This window comes from Leptosomus discolor, chromosome 4 (genome assembly GCF_034619465.1).
Source record: "Leptosomus discolor isolate bLepDis1 chromosome 4, bLepDis1.hap2, whole genome shotgun sequence".
Taxonomy (NCBI): Eukaryota; Metazoa; Chordata; class Aves; order Leptosomiformes; family Leptosomidae; genus Leptosomus; species Leptosomus discolor.
The window spans coordinates 28,043,244-28,058,290 of NC_141394.1; the positions used below are offsets into that span (position 1 = coordinate 28,043,244).

General features: G+C 38.8%; 1 protein-coding gene across 2 annotated transcripts in view; it reads left to right on the forward strand.

Annotated features, from left to right (window-relative positions):
• The window catches only part of PPP3CA (protein phosphatase 3 catalytic subunit alpha), a 194,966-nt gene that overhangs the window by 157,396 nt on the left and 22,523 nt on the right, over nt 1-15,047 (forward strand). For both annotated transcript variants that reach the window (XM_086464760.1, XM_086464759.1), the window contains exons 7-9: nt 2,912-2,989; nt 4,823-4,917; nt 14,424-14,549. In XM_086464760.1, the coding sequence (XP_086320886.1) occupies nt 2,912-2,989; nt 4,823-4,917; nt 14,424-14,549 (299 nt within the window). The remainder of the gene's footprint in view (nt 1-2,911; nt 2,990-4,822; nt 4,918-14,423; nt 14,550-15,047) is intronic.

Below are 15,047 nucleotides of genomic sequence, written 5' to 3' on the forward strand. Positions count from 1 at the left end.
TCATGTTAGCGAAGTATTGCTTCTCTTCCAAAACTGAGTAGAAGTAATCAGTGGTCATGCAAAAGAGACCTCAGGACTAGTAAACTATGCATGAGGCATTTTTATGAAAAAGGATGCTGAAGTAGGGAATATCACAGTCATATACTCCATGGGGAATAACATCTCTCTAGTTTAGCGGTGGGGTATTTTGTTTTCTCTGTGAGTCACTGCTTTTCCGTGATTCAGCATGACACATGAAGGGCGGGCAGAAGGCTGGGTTGTTCTGGAAAAGCCTGTTGCGTGGGGGGGTTCTGTTTGTTTGTTTTCCCTCTCGGCCAACTGCTTTATTTCTGGCTCATCTGATTTACAGTCTGGGCTCTGCAAAGCAGGGCAAGGAGGACAGTGTTTCTGGAAGGGTAGTGATCAGAAAAACTAGTAGGGAATTGGATTGCAAGATGATAATTTTCATTAGGAAGATTAAAAAAAAAAAAATCCAAGCAGAATTCTTTTATGTAAAAGCTTGTTTCTGATAACTTTTGCCATAATGTCTGTTTTGTTGTCATTTTGCAGGACTTCCTGCTATTTCCTTGGGAGGCATGTATTTTTTTGTTGAGGAATATTGTTTAATATGAAACTGCATTTGGGCAGGAGCAAACTGATGTTAAGAAAGTGCTGGAAATTAAAGCCTTGAATTTATTGTTGCAATTGATATGGCATATGTAATAGCTGCATACGGTGAGAAGTTTGCTTCTCCCCAGCCCCCACTTCAACAAGCAGCTGAAGAAAAATACCTGAGAGTTGCTTTGGCTTTTTCAAAATAGAGTATCCAGATAGACTGCTCAGGGGTTGTAGTGGTCTAGGTAATATGAGTGCTTACTCATTACAGATACCATGCTGTTCACTTAAAAGAAAAGATTTGCATGGAGCACCATGTGGCATCTCTGCCTTTCCAGGTGTGGGCCCTGTAGAATCAGCCGAATTCTGCTAGTACAAGTCTATTTTCCACAGATTTATGAAGAATAAGATAATGAAGGAATTAAAAAAACCCACCACTTCTGTACTTTGAAATGGAAAGAATAACCTATCATGTCTATTTAGGAGCATTTTTTTACCACTTCATTGTATCTTCTTTAAAAGCAGTACTTAACACTGTGTGAAAAGAATACTATGGAAAAAAAAAGTAATAGGCTAGACATTTTGAGCAGCTGCACTGATAATGAACATAATCAACTGTCAGATTTTTCATTATAGACCCCAGCTTTCAGAAATTAATGTAAAAATTTCTAAACAAAATGTACCATAAGTCTACATTTAGTCACAATTAATTATGAAAAGAAATGTATGCAAATTAGTTCTCATTTGCCAGTGATTTGAATGGCAGCCTGTCAGCAACTGCAGATCACTGCCGTTGCCAAAACGATACCCCACGTAATTTGGAAATGAAATTATTCAATAATGGCAATCTTTTTAGACAATTCCAAAATACTAAACCTGCAACTGAGAATATATGCTAGATGGGTCAAGTTCAAAACCAGCATTATACCATTCTACTGGGTTTGTAGCCTCTAGCTGCAAATGACATTTCAACTTCAAAATATCCAGGAAGGTTGGAAGCAAGCAGTAGCATTTCTCTTGGATAAACTGAAGGAAGATGATGCGTTAGATTTTGCCTTTTTTTTTTTTTTTCCCATGAATTTTCATCTCTTTCATGCATGAAGTTAGAAACTGATGGGGCTGTTAAATGATTGCAAGTGGGCTCTGAGCATGGTCCGTGAAATCACAGCTGGGACAGCAGGTCTTTTGTATAATGTTTAGTTGAGATTTTTTTTTTTTCATTTGTTCAGTATGTTTTGCAAGTATTTTGCATAAGTATTTTGCATAACAGTGTTACTGTATGACTGCATCTTGCCCCTAAGGTACTGTAAAACAGTCTGCTTTTGTTGGGGTCTCCAATAATGCGTACAGTTCCGTAACATAATGTGTGAGTTACGCTTGGAGATTTAGAGAACTCTGCAAGTTATTTTTTTTATATTGTGTTATTTACAGGCACACTGTGAGCCCACCGTGCTGCAGAACCAGCACAGAAGTGATCATGGAGGTGCCTTAGTGTCTTCCCCAACACCTCGTATTTTCTTCTTTAAAAATTTCTGACCATTCTATTTTTTGAACTACGGGAGAGTCGAATTGATAGTGGAGAATAAACATGGTGAATTGATGTTAATGCAGGGCTTATTTTGCTTTTTCTCCAGCCATCATGTGACATTTCAGAGCTGCTATATGAGGTTTACACCTTTTACCACCAGTTTTGATTTTTTTTTTTTTTTTGAGCAACAGTTTTGATTGTTGCTCTCCAACTTGCCCAGCAATGAGAAGAGGGAATTATAACATTTACATGTCATGTCCCAGGCCTCAAATCAAGGAAAATTTGTGTCCTACTCCCAGTCTCAGGTCGGACGTTGCTCTGGGGCAGGCTGCACTTGGAAGACAGCCCAACTCTCCACCCATGCCAGCCTGCCTCTCCCCCACATTGGCGTTGGAGCTAGGGCACTTGGAGCTGGTCAGGCTCCAGTCAGACAGAGGGGCACAGGAGAGTAACAGCTCAAACTCCCATGCCTGGCCAGCTGGTCTGGCTGCTGATGTGCAGGCAACCTCTGGTATTGGGAGTAAATTCAGAGAGTGACAGGAGGTGGTAACAATTGGTGATTGTTGCTATGCAATGAATTGCAACTTTCCAGCGTTCCTCTCCACACAGTTGTGGGGTGGGATTAAAAAAGGTGCTGCTGCTGCTAGTGTTGTCTCTACTGAAATCTGCTTGCAGAGTAGGGACTGATTTAATGAATGATGCATGTTGGATGAAACACTTTTTAAAAGCTAGAGCTAAACATAGTGCTTCTGATAATGCCGTAACAGGTGCTGTTATTTTCTTCAACAGTTACCCTGCTGTATGTGAATTCCTACAGCACAATAACTTGTTATCTATACTCCGAGCTCATGAAGCCCAGGATGCTGGGTAAGTATGTGTGGAGAGGGGTCACTAATATTGAATAATGGCTTACCATTGTCAAACAGAGCAAGGGAAGGAAAAACAACTGAGTGAGAATGAACTGGAAAACTTAAAATTAAGTCGCAAGACCTCTCACTTTTTATTAATGCTATAGAAACATACACTGACATGAGAATGTCTTTTACATGATTATTAATGAGTTAAAGGACTTAATGAATCCTCATATATCCCGCTTACTTAGCCTTAGTGATCTTAAGTGGCATGAAGTGACCAAAAGTTATTTGAATGCCAAACTTGGGAAGGAAAAGAGATTCAGCTCAGAAAACGTTTTGCAAAGTGCCTGAAACTTCTGACACGCTGATTGCCAAGATGCCTGGGGAATGATTTGGCTCATGAAGGCTCCTAAGTCTTTCACACCTACCTGAAACTTCTGGGCCTACTGGTTTTACACTTTGTCAAGAAAATATACTTGTGAAACTCAATAGCAATAATTTTATGCAGGAGTATCATTAATGAATTTTAAGTAGTTTATCAAGACAGTGTGTGCAAAAACAATCCAGGTCAAGCACCAGGTAGTGTTGATGGTTCCCACATGAAACTATTGCCAGTGTAAAGAAACAATTTTTTTATGCCACTTAAAACAATTATAAAAAATTACCTATTCATAGAGATGTACCATTCTTATGAGATTTTAAGGAAGGACTGGTATCTGAATAAATAGGTTTGCAAATTTTGCATCAATTATTAATGTGTTTATTTGGAGGTAGAAACTTCAACCAACCTGAATAGTAATACAATATAAAGTAGCAAGATTGTAGGAATGAGGTTGATATTCACTATGCATATAAAAAGCTATTCTGAATGTTTGAATTATCACATACTTAAAAACGTCAATGCAATTAAAAGCAAGCTATTACTCTGCCAAAAATAACTAGCATGAAATACCCAAGGGTAATGAAATTTCACTTTTATTGTATTGCTTTCCAATAAAGAAAACTTTGTAGAAGGGATTGCATTGAAACTATACCATGTGCAACTATTGTGGATGTTTGCCAAATTCTTCAGTTTCTTGTAGCTGAAAACTGAAGAGCAGTATTTGGTGTTACTTGTGTCTTAGTAAGACAAAAGTACTGTTTGGTTGGTTTGCTTCCAGTTACGTGCAGGTTTAATGCTTGCTTGATTATATATTGGTCCAATAAGCCTTTTTTTCTTTCATAAGACAGCAAGGTTAGGTAATGAAAACATACAAGGACTAATAAACTGGCTAATAGACTGGATGAGATTAGGCACAGCACTGAAAAAATTGGACCCCCTGTTTCCCCTCCTCTTCTCATACTTTCCGTCTTCCCTGGCCTTGCCATCACTCACATGTCCAGAGAGGGCAGGTGGCTGGAGGGTCATGGAGGACATGCACGTCTCTTCTGAAGGCAGTACCATGTGCCTAAGGCACATGCTGGTGCTTGCCTTCATCTGCAGTCCCACAGAGAGAGGGTCTGAGAACGTCCTGGGGTGCACATGCATGGAGGCCGCCTGGCTCCAGGGATGGGCACTGAGTGCATTCATAACAAAATCCACATCTGGCTCACTAAATTTCAGGCAGAGACGCAGCTTTCGAGCATGGTGTGGATCCCTGGCCATCCCAAATGGATATAATGAATAAGCCTGCAGGAAATACTTTTATTTTTCCATGGCTTTAAGAAGCACATATGCATGTTTTTCTGTCTTGGCATTTGTTAACAGTCAGTGCGGTAGTGTACTAGTGGTTTTTGCACTATATTTGGTCAGTGACAGAGCACATAAATCATTGCACAATAATTAGTATCTTCACTTTCCTTTTAGGTATCGTATGTACAGGAAAAGCCAAACAACAGGCTTCCCTTCACTAATCACAATTTTTTCAGCACCAAACTATCTAGATGTATACAATAACAAAGGTAAGAATTTAATTCCTGTTAATATACAGTAGACTGTACTTTGCTTTACTCAAATATATTACATTGGTTTTCTTTTAAATTCCTTTCTCTATTTATCAGTTCATGCCCATTTTCTTCCTCTATTAGTTCATGCCCATTCCATCTATTACATAATACAAATCTAATTAAATATATTACAGACAGATGTATGCCTCTGAACGTAACTGTAGATTCTACTATGCCTTAGGATATTTCTGTATTTTGACTATAAATTAAAGAGTAAATATTACACAGGAAGCAAAAGTGAAAACGGCTATGTTAACTAAGAGAAGTATATTAAGAAATGCTGAGAGTGAGATGTTCAGAGCCCAGTGTTCCTTATAATTAATTGTTTGTCCCTTTACTCATTTCCAATAAAATGAATGGCATTTTTATATGCAAACCCTCTAGCTAGGTAACAAACTTTGACGGATCATCAGTGGATAAAGCATGGAAGAGGTATTGTCTGAGTTCCTTTATGTTTTGGGGTTTTTAATCACTTGAAAACTATTATGTAGGAAATGAAATATCACTAGCGAAAAAAAAAAATGTTTCTGCACAAATAAGCAATCACTGGTCACTCTATAAAGACTCCACTAAATACAAGTTTTTGCAGCTTCTCTGAGTTTATTAGTCTGTTGCCTTCTCTGAAATCTTCTCTAATGAACTGGAAAAAGAAATCATGTTTCTAAATATAAAGCATTCTAATAAACCTGTCCTCCTATATCTTGAAATGAGCAGTAATGTTTACTTTCTCCTGTTCCCAGTAAAGCTATATTTGTGTTCCTCTGAGCAAAACAAAGTAATTTTTTCTCAATGATATTTATGAAACTAGCTCCATTGCAAAGAGATCAATCTTTCTTGAGAAGAGACATTTTTAATTTGGATGCTTGCCTGCAAAGGAAGTAAGAATTTTTTAATTTATTTTTTTTAAAACTTGCAGAAAAAAGCTTCTTTAGGTATCATTTTATGTTATAAAACTTCTAATCTAAAAGCTGTTATGCCGTGAACTGTATGCAAGGGAAGGAAACACTTCACTGTTAGATAATGGTGTTTGTACACATCAGTATTCTCAATATGCATGTTAACTTGTGGAAAAATTAATAAAAGCATTCTGCAAAGAAACATGCAAGCAAAGCTGTCAGTAGCCAAAAGTAAAAAACATAGGGACTCTGCTAGCAACCCAAAAAGCGCAGAATGAAACAAGGAATGTGTTCATTTTCTTGGCAGCATCATTTCTGCTGGTGGAAAAGTGTGCTTGCTGTCTGGGTTGGCTCCTTTGGGTAGAAGGCAGACCCGTGACGGGTCTGTACAAGTACGGTGACAGAAAATGTTCACCTTTTATTTCTGAATGCATGGAGGCAGTTCTGTGCACATGAAGGCAATGGGTGAACAACGTGAGATTTTTGTCATGAAGACAAATGTTAAATGTAAAGCAATGATTTATAATATTCGAAATCTTGACTTTGAAGCAACAGAATTTGGGTGGTGAAGAAAAGTGCCTCTCTGTTATCACTGTTTCAGAAAAGAGGGTCATTTCCCTTGTTCCAGGATGCTCTGCTGTGGCAGGCAGGTCTTACAACTGGTAGAAAGCCTTTTCTGGTGAAAGGCTGTAGGCCAGCTGCTGAGTTAGCTGCAGTCACAGCTGAAGTTTGGGTGTGCTGCTGGTGATACCTGCTCTGAGTGAGCTCAGGCAAATCAGCAGTGGTGTGAGATCAGCACCGGTGTGCCACTCTTTAATGTATGACTTGTGGTAAATGTAGAGGCTGACCTTTAGCAACTTTGAAATGAATTTATGTTGGGTTTAACTGCCTCCTTTTCTCTCATTAGAAGTTTTGATGCGTTATTTCATGTGACTGATTGCACTGGCTCTTGGCATTTAAAGTACATCAGGCATAGTTTTTCATGGTGCATTGCTCATGCATCTTTGTCTGGATAGCATTTGGGTGCTCGCTTCCTTCTTCAAGAAAGAAAAATACCACCATCCTCAATGAGTCCAAAACATGGCTACTTGTTAGCTCCCTTGATTTGCAGCAGATGAAGTAACTAAGAACACAGAGCTTCTGCCTGACTGATTTCAGGAGGTGAAGGAAGGCTTTTCTATCCAGAAGTGTTACAGGACAGTCGCTCTAGCTGACTCATCATGCACTGGTGCAGAACCTGATTGATTTTTACAGATCATTTGGGGTTTTGATTACTGTCAGTCCTTGGAAAAGGAGTTACTCTCCTAATAACTAGTATGTGCCTTCCTTTCTAGTATGCGTTCCCAGTATGCTTCTGGTTATTACTTAGCTAACAAAGTCACCTTAAATAAATTCCTGAGAGGCTCCATCTCCCACTGGCATGAATGGGTCATTTTAAAATGTAGTGTTGTTTAAGATAAATACATTATCTTTAAAAGCTGCAAGAGGCTAGGAATGCTCATTTTCTAACCCAGGTTGATAGTTCTCATACCCATTAAAGCAGATGTACTTTCTTGTACTTCTCCAAAGCACTTCAGAAGGAGTGGGCTTTGTTGCCAACTTTATCCAAGGGCTTATTCAGTCCCTGCTGGAGAGCAGCCACTGGGGTCAGATATGTCCTCACAGAGCACTAGGGAGGCAGCATACTCAGAGCAAAAGGAGGTTTGGCAGGAGTAGCTGAAGATAAGCTACCTGAACAAGACCATGTTCAGCATATCTGCTGTTAATAATGCTGCTGTGGACCCGCTGCACGGGCCGTCTCACAGTACCAACTGGCTTTGCTCTGATGGATTTCGACACTGAAGGGAGTTTTCTGTATCCTTTTGATTACTGGCCATTGCCTCATGAAGGCTGCATGTGTAACTTGTCTGTCCTGTGGCTTCTGGTCCTGTTGCAAACCCATCCCACACACATGCACAACTTTGGATGCCAAAGTTAGATTTTTTTCAATTAGGAGGCTCCTGTCAGGGGTTCCCTGTGTAGTTAATGGAGACACAGATACACGCTTTCAGGGGCTGATTCAGAGACTCAGAAACTGCCTAGATATGGGGAGCCTAGCATCCCTCCTCTTTCCAAGACTATCCTTCTTCATCACTGTTATTAATGCCTTCCATATTCATTGTAATGGAGAGCATTGGCGAAGGGGAGGAATTTATACATATGTTTTTTGGCAACTTCTGAGCTTCTGTTTGGTGTCTTCATAGCTTTCACAAACATTTCTGCTCTTATTTACATTATTAAAAGACATAAAGAAAAAGATACTTCTAAGATTATCATTAAAACTTGTTACAAGAAATGCTGGTGAGTTGATGATTTTCTATGACTGCTCCTTCTGGAGAGGATCAGAACTCCTCATGCAAGAAGATAAATGTTAATTGGATTGTGATAGTTACCTGTGCCTGCAGGGCCTCGGAGGAAGGCTGTGCTGATCAAGAAACTCCAAGAAAGTTGTGTAAGTACAGGTTTACCCCTGGATTCAAGGGTGCCCATCACCACCAGAGATTCTCTACAGCAACAGAATAAGAGGGTGCCAAAAATTACTGCATTGTATGATCTGCTGGCCTTGTACTGTGTCTAAACTCTCATTCCCACATTTAATATTTCTTAATGCCTTAATTAAGGCTTGCTGTAATGCTACTTGTGCCCCACCAAAAAACAAACAAACAAAAAAAAAACCACCAAAAAACCCCGAAACACCAGTTCTACAGAGGCAGGCGATTTATTTGTAAATCATTGGCAATACTTCATATTTTAGTGTCTGGCTGTCACTTCAGTGAATGCATGCTTTTTGGCTGATTGAACAATTTTAACTAGCTGTTTAACGACAGATTATTGTCTTTTGAACACTTTTAAAAGATTAGGTTTTGTAGTGGTGAGATAACCACCAGAGAATCTAAAGCTATCGAAAAAAATAATGTGATGTCTCTTCTAACGTGCTGCAATGTACATGTGGTGTTGCTGAAGGGAAAAGCAGATGATGAAGAAATAAAGAAAATACACAGGAGAGCTTGGGATACTAGAAAAATCAAAACCAGCTGTACACTGGTATGCTTGTTAACGTATCAGATAAGTAATATATCAATGAAGTGTGTATAAAGTATCAGCATGTGGTGTACCATAGATACAGGTTAAGAAATGCACCTGATCCAAATGGATCTAACAGGAAAATTATTTTCATATTGGAAAAAGGCAGAGTAATATACCTGGAAGACAAGGATGGTCTTTGAGAAATAACAGCACTTCGGGAGAAAGAAAAGCGGCATAAACTTCTGTTTGCCCTATCAGTTTTCTTTAACGCTTTATCTCTGCTCTTGTCATGATGCCTTGTCATGGAAACAAAAGCTTTTAAAGAGGAGCTGTCAGGGTATCTAGGCCATCTCATTGCTGATGCAGAGAAGTTTGCCAGAAGTGGGTTTTGCACTCTGTTGATAAAATCTTGAACACTATTGTGCTGTTTCTTTGGAAGATACAATTGCACATGTGAAATAAAAATCTTCAGAATTCTCTAAGGGAAGAGTTTCCCAACTGCAATTAGTCTCACTTCTGTACTGACTTATTCACATCATTACCTTATATAGTAAATAACTTTTTCTTTTGATAATGTTTAAACTCCTTAAGCGTTTTACTAACCCTTATCTCTGACCTGTCTTGAGCAGAAGACGCTGTGGTTACTTAGCAACTCTGCTGGAGGAGAAGACACTGTTCCCAGTTGCACAGTTAATGCTGAAGATAATTTGGCATTAAATCAAAAATTGAAATTGTTTCTTAGGTATGAAGAATTTGAGAGACCTGTCACTGCATTTATTTTCTAAATGCAAGAGAAGTTTTCTGGAAAAAAAATCACAAAAATTAGTTAACTTGTTTGCTAAAATTATTTTGAGGCTGTTTGTCTGAAAACAGGTAGTTCATTCTGGGCTACTATTTCCACCATGCTCTTTTTTTTTTTTTTTCTCTGATGGAAATGTTATCAGTTAATTTATACTGAGAAATGATTCAGCAGATCTTGAAGCAGGATACATAATGTCTTTGGGTAATTCTGAACTATCGGTCACACAGTTTAATGTTGGTCATGTTGCTCAGGGCTCTAATCCACCTCCCAACAGACAGACTTTTAAAGCGCCATTAGAGATGCCAGAGGGGTCTGAGACATCACTCACGTCTGACAGGTATGACACAGGAGATGGGGGTGATCCCGGCTCATCTTTAACTGAGAGAAACAAAGGAGATACCCCAAGGGGTCTCAGATGGCACTGGGTGTCTATATTTGACCCTGAGAAGGTTAAAAGAGCTGTTTCCATTTCTAGCTAAAGGAAGGAGGTTTCTTACCTGCACATTTTTCACTACCTGTATGTCCAGCCTTAGGTACCTATGTTAAATGCTTAAAGCTAAACAGTACGAATGTCCTTTGCCTGCTGCGTTATTGTTTCATTTCACTCTAATGTGATTTCAGCATCCAATATCTCAGTTTACTAGCATTGGAAAGAAGTGTAATGTCATTTGAGATATCTGCACATCTTCACTTTACAAAACGTTATCTTCTAAAACTCATTTACAACAGTGAATACCAAAATTAGGTTAAAATATGTGTGACTGTTAAGGATAATAAAATAAGATTCTTGCTCTGGTTGGTGAGTATACATGATAAAACTGTGGCTGGTAGCTTGGTCTGCTAGCATCTGTCCGAGTAGATGTTTGGAAAGAAAAGTATAGAGGTTGCAGCCTGGAATAATAAGCAAATGTTGGAGAGAGTCAGGTTTTCCTCAGTTACAGGTTTCATAACCAAGGGAACCCATCCCACTTTCTTCTGTTTCCTCCATCAGCGGCCGTGTGGCCTGGAGTCATGTAGCCTTCAAAAGATTCCTGCTCTTTCAGGGCAGCTGGGGTCTCCTATAGCTACTTAGGCATCAAGTTACTATGGACTAAGAAATGAGGCAGAGGTGAAACCTCCAAACCTTTTCTGACCCAACAGAGAGGAAGAAAAGAGCTATGACCGAAAGAAAGCAAGGGTCCAGAAAAGCTCAGGGAAACTCCTACTGTTATCTGAGAAGCATTTTCTTCTTGATCCAGGTGAAGTTTTCTTCTTAGTTAGAACTGCACAAGCATAACAAGAGCCAGTTTATTTAATGTTACATATCATCTTCGTTAGTTACCTAATAAAAATCCTTTGTGTACATTGTGCTTGTTAATGAAAGATTAAATTGAAAATTCAGAAAAGTATTTGTGGTACGGGTAACTACCCTACTTTATTTTATTCTTTTAAGAGTAGGGTTATTTCAGAAGACTTCTGTCTCTGTTATTACTCTGCTCTATTGTACAGTGTTATTTTTCTTCAAGTGGCTTTTGAAGACACTTGTGGGGGAGGTCTACAGGTCATGTACAGAGGAGAACAGTTTTTAAAATACCATTAGCGGAACTTGCTTTTCTAAGATATTCAGGTATATAAAATAATGTGGTGGTGCAAAGATATTTTTTTTTTTCAGTAATCTCAAAATAAATTATCTTCCCCTAAAAAAAAAAAAAAAAACAAAACAACAAAAAAACCCCACAAAAACCCAACTATAGCCATTTGTTTTTAATTTGATGTTTTCCAGCTGTTCTGCTTATGATTCAGGCTTTTTCAGAGGTCAGTTTTAAAAGTTCCTTGTAAAAATGATTCATTGAACTTTCACAGAATTTAGAAATAGACTTAATGGATAAATTGAAAAAATAGTGGGAAGGGGAGCTACCTCAGCTCGCTAAGGTGGTGAGTGGATGAATTTGAAGGTTTTAGTTCTTCTAAAAGAATCTTCACAACCATTAAGTGGTCCTTTTTGTGTGGTTTTGACTCATTTTTGCTGTAAAGCCACAAACTATTTATTTTTATTATGCAATTGTGTCACTGTAATAGAAGGAGAATGAATTTCAATCTCCCATATGTAATTTCAGCCAAAAAAATGATGGAAATATTAAGAGCATTGACACTAGTTTTCTCATTTTCGCTAATAGCAGTATTATGCCAGTTTTATTTTACTGAGCAGCAGAATGGCTGCCAACTGTCATATGAAGATGGGCAAGAGTCAGATGCAGCTTATTTAGTGGAGGGTGTCTGCCTGGCAAAAGTTTGCATAAATGTTAGCAAGCCATTTTCTGTGTCTATCAGTGAGTAGGCTTCAGAAACTCCCAGGTCTACTCTGGACTCTGTCATTGGCCACAAAGTGGAAGGCATTTAGCAACCTGTTAAATTTTTGTGGGAAGTGACAGTCTAGTGCATAAAAAAAAAAGTTTTTTGTCTGATTGACAGTCACTTTAGTCAATTGAAGGAGATGAATACTCAGAAGACATTGTTCACTCCCTTCAGCCAATGTTGCGGTACGCTGCATTTCCTATGGTTCTGTGCCATATTGCAGTTGTGCAACTTCATTGCTGGCTGTTAAGTGATAACCAGCCCCTGGACCTGTGTTCCTCTTTGGGGTGCCACAGGTGGGAAAGCTGGAGGAAAGGAGAAAACGAAGTACGATATCCCTCCTTCTTTATGTGTCTTTTGTATAGTATATTTTTGACATAATTCTGATTCATGCTGTTTTATCATTTATGAAGGCATTATCATGTGCGTTGCTTCCTTGATTCAATTTTCTCTGACTAAAGCTGAGGAGGACCTTCTGAAGGTCACAGGTTACTAGATCTCATTAGGGTTTTAATAAGTAAAACTCCGCCCTTATTTTTCTGGTAACAAAAACGTGAAGTGCCAGCACCTTCTACACTGGATGGAAGCTTCAGCTTGCATGGCCTGTTTTAGTCCCGTGTTGACTAAAGAAATCCTGCCTTCAGTCTCCTGTAACTATTGTTTAAGGACTTTTATGTCTTTGTGTTCAGGATAGTTGTGAATCCCTTTGGTTTTAGGTGGTCATCTCAAAATTACTTTTCTCCATGAGCAAAGAAATACTTGTTCTTCTATTTCATAAATGCTCTGTTCGCATCCAAGAGCACATGTATTCTGTGCTTGTGCAATTTAGAAATTACTAAATTTCAGGAAACAGATTCTGTAAATTAAAATATAGGCTAATTAGGTTAGAGATACTGTAACCAGGTTGAGTAACTCCATTATTAAGATTTTGCATTACATGTGTCTTTGCAAGAAGACAGAAAAGGGGAATTAAAAAGAAAAGAAAAAAAAAGAAGGAAGGGATGAGATTAGTTTTACTGTTTCCCAAGCCAAGGCAATTGATGCATAAAGTGAACAATAGAAATCTAGAACTGGATAATTTTTATTGAAAGACCATAGTATTGAAAGCTCTCCCTCATTACATTTTTTAAAGCTAACAAATAGACCTGTGTTACAAACAGCTGCTGAACCCACCCTTGTTCTGTGTTCTTCCAGGCAGTCTCAATGAATGGCCTGAGGTTTGAGTGATCTACAGCACCCTAATAACCACTCACTGCTATAAAAAAATTTTAAAAGTGCATGGAAGTTTGAATTTGGTGTAGAACATTGTGCTAGTGTAGTGTTGGGCAAACTTCATGCTTTGGGAAATGAGTTTTGATAAGGGCAGTTATCTAGGCTTACTGTAGAGTTAATTTTATTTCGACTGCTGCATTTTCAACATGATTATTTTGCTCCTCCTTAACCACATTGATAATTTCCCTTTCTTTCCCACCTGTGCTCCGCCCTCTCAGTTATACCCAAGCCACATTTAACCTTTCCCTCTTTCATCTGACTTTTGACTGCACTGGGCCTGGGTGCAGCTATGGTCATTTCTAGAAATAAATAGCTGTTTCTTCCTGATACGCTTTGTAATACTTCGATTTACTTTGTTCTATTAATATAGCAAAAATAGGTTAATCAGATGCTGTTTCAGATACAAACCTGTAGTCCGTTAACACAAGTTAACATTGGACTTGGTGTAGTGCTTTAAAACTTGGCCATGGCATAAATATCTTTATTTCTGCCCATTAACAAACGTAGTCTTTTTGTGTGTGTTGTCAAGAATTACGTGAATTTTAAATGGTGCAAGACCAACCATATTAGTATTCAATCATACTATAGGGAGCACAGTCTCATGTGCCAAGAGTTTGGATAATGTGAAAGTATAATCTGTTGTACAATAGAATGAAATCGTTTGAAAATCTTCGTTGGGAAAGCAGCATTCAAACTCTGCATGATAAACACTTTTCTCTGTTATCTTCAAAGCAAGGTTGTGAGGAGCTCAGATAACTGTGTGAAATAGGCGATTGTGGATATTCTGCCTCGTTCCCGCTGGTGGCAGATCCTAGAGCCTACGTTCATGACTACTCAGTTATTAGTTCACTTACCAACCCATCTTAGTGCCAGGGAAGGCTGACGCCGCTGCTTTCAGACTGGAAATGGCTTGCAACTTCTTTGAGGCTGTATGCTATTATAACTAGCAGTCAAGTGCTGCTGCTGGGTCAAGTGGTTGAAAGCTGGTGAGCAGCTCTGTAGGCTGTGCACACTGTAAGCATTACTGGTCTGGTAGTCAGTCACACGTGTGTGGCTGACATCTTTTTGTTTCTTTCCTTTCTCCCTTCTAGCTGCAGTGTTGAAATACGAGAACAACGTTATGAATATCAGACAGTTCAACTGCTCCCCTCATCCATACTGGCTTCCAAACTTCATGGATGTGTTTACCTGGTCCTTGCCATTTGTGGGTGAGAAAGGTATGTAAATTGGCTCTGATCATAGAAACTGCAAAATGTTTTCTTAGTCACTGTGCATGTGGCCTCATTTATTTGAAATGGCAAGAATAATTTGAAGACAGATGACTTGCCTTTGAGGACGAATTTGAAGAAACAGGTCTCAGAGGGGCAAGCAATTGCCGATGGTTAATCACACTTCTCATGTGTTTTTGTAATTTCCACTTTTTCCAGGCTGTGCTGCTATTATGTTTCTGCTGTGGAAATAGATTTTATGGCATTGCAGGCCAGAGGTGCATTCACTGAGTAAAATTCTTGTTAGTTGTTCCTTTGTAAGCTCTTGTGCATTGCTTTGGCTACTGCTTGCTGCCCAAGGGACATCACAACAGACTTCACGACATCATAGAATTGTAGAACCATTAGGTTGGAATAGACCTCTGAGATCATCAAGTCCAACCGTCAACCTAACACCACCATGCCCACTAAATCATGTCCAAAAGCACTACATCAACACATTTTTTG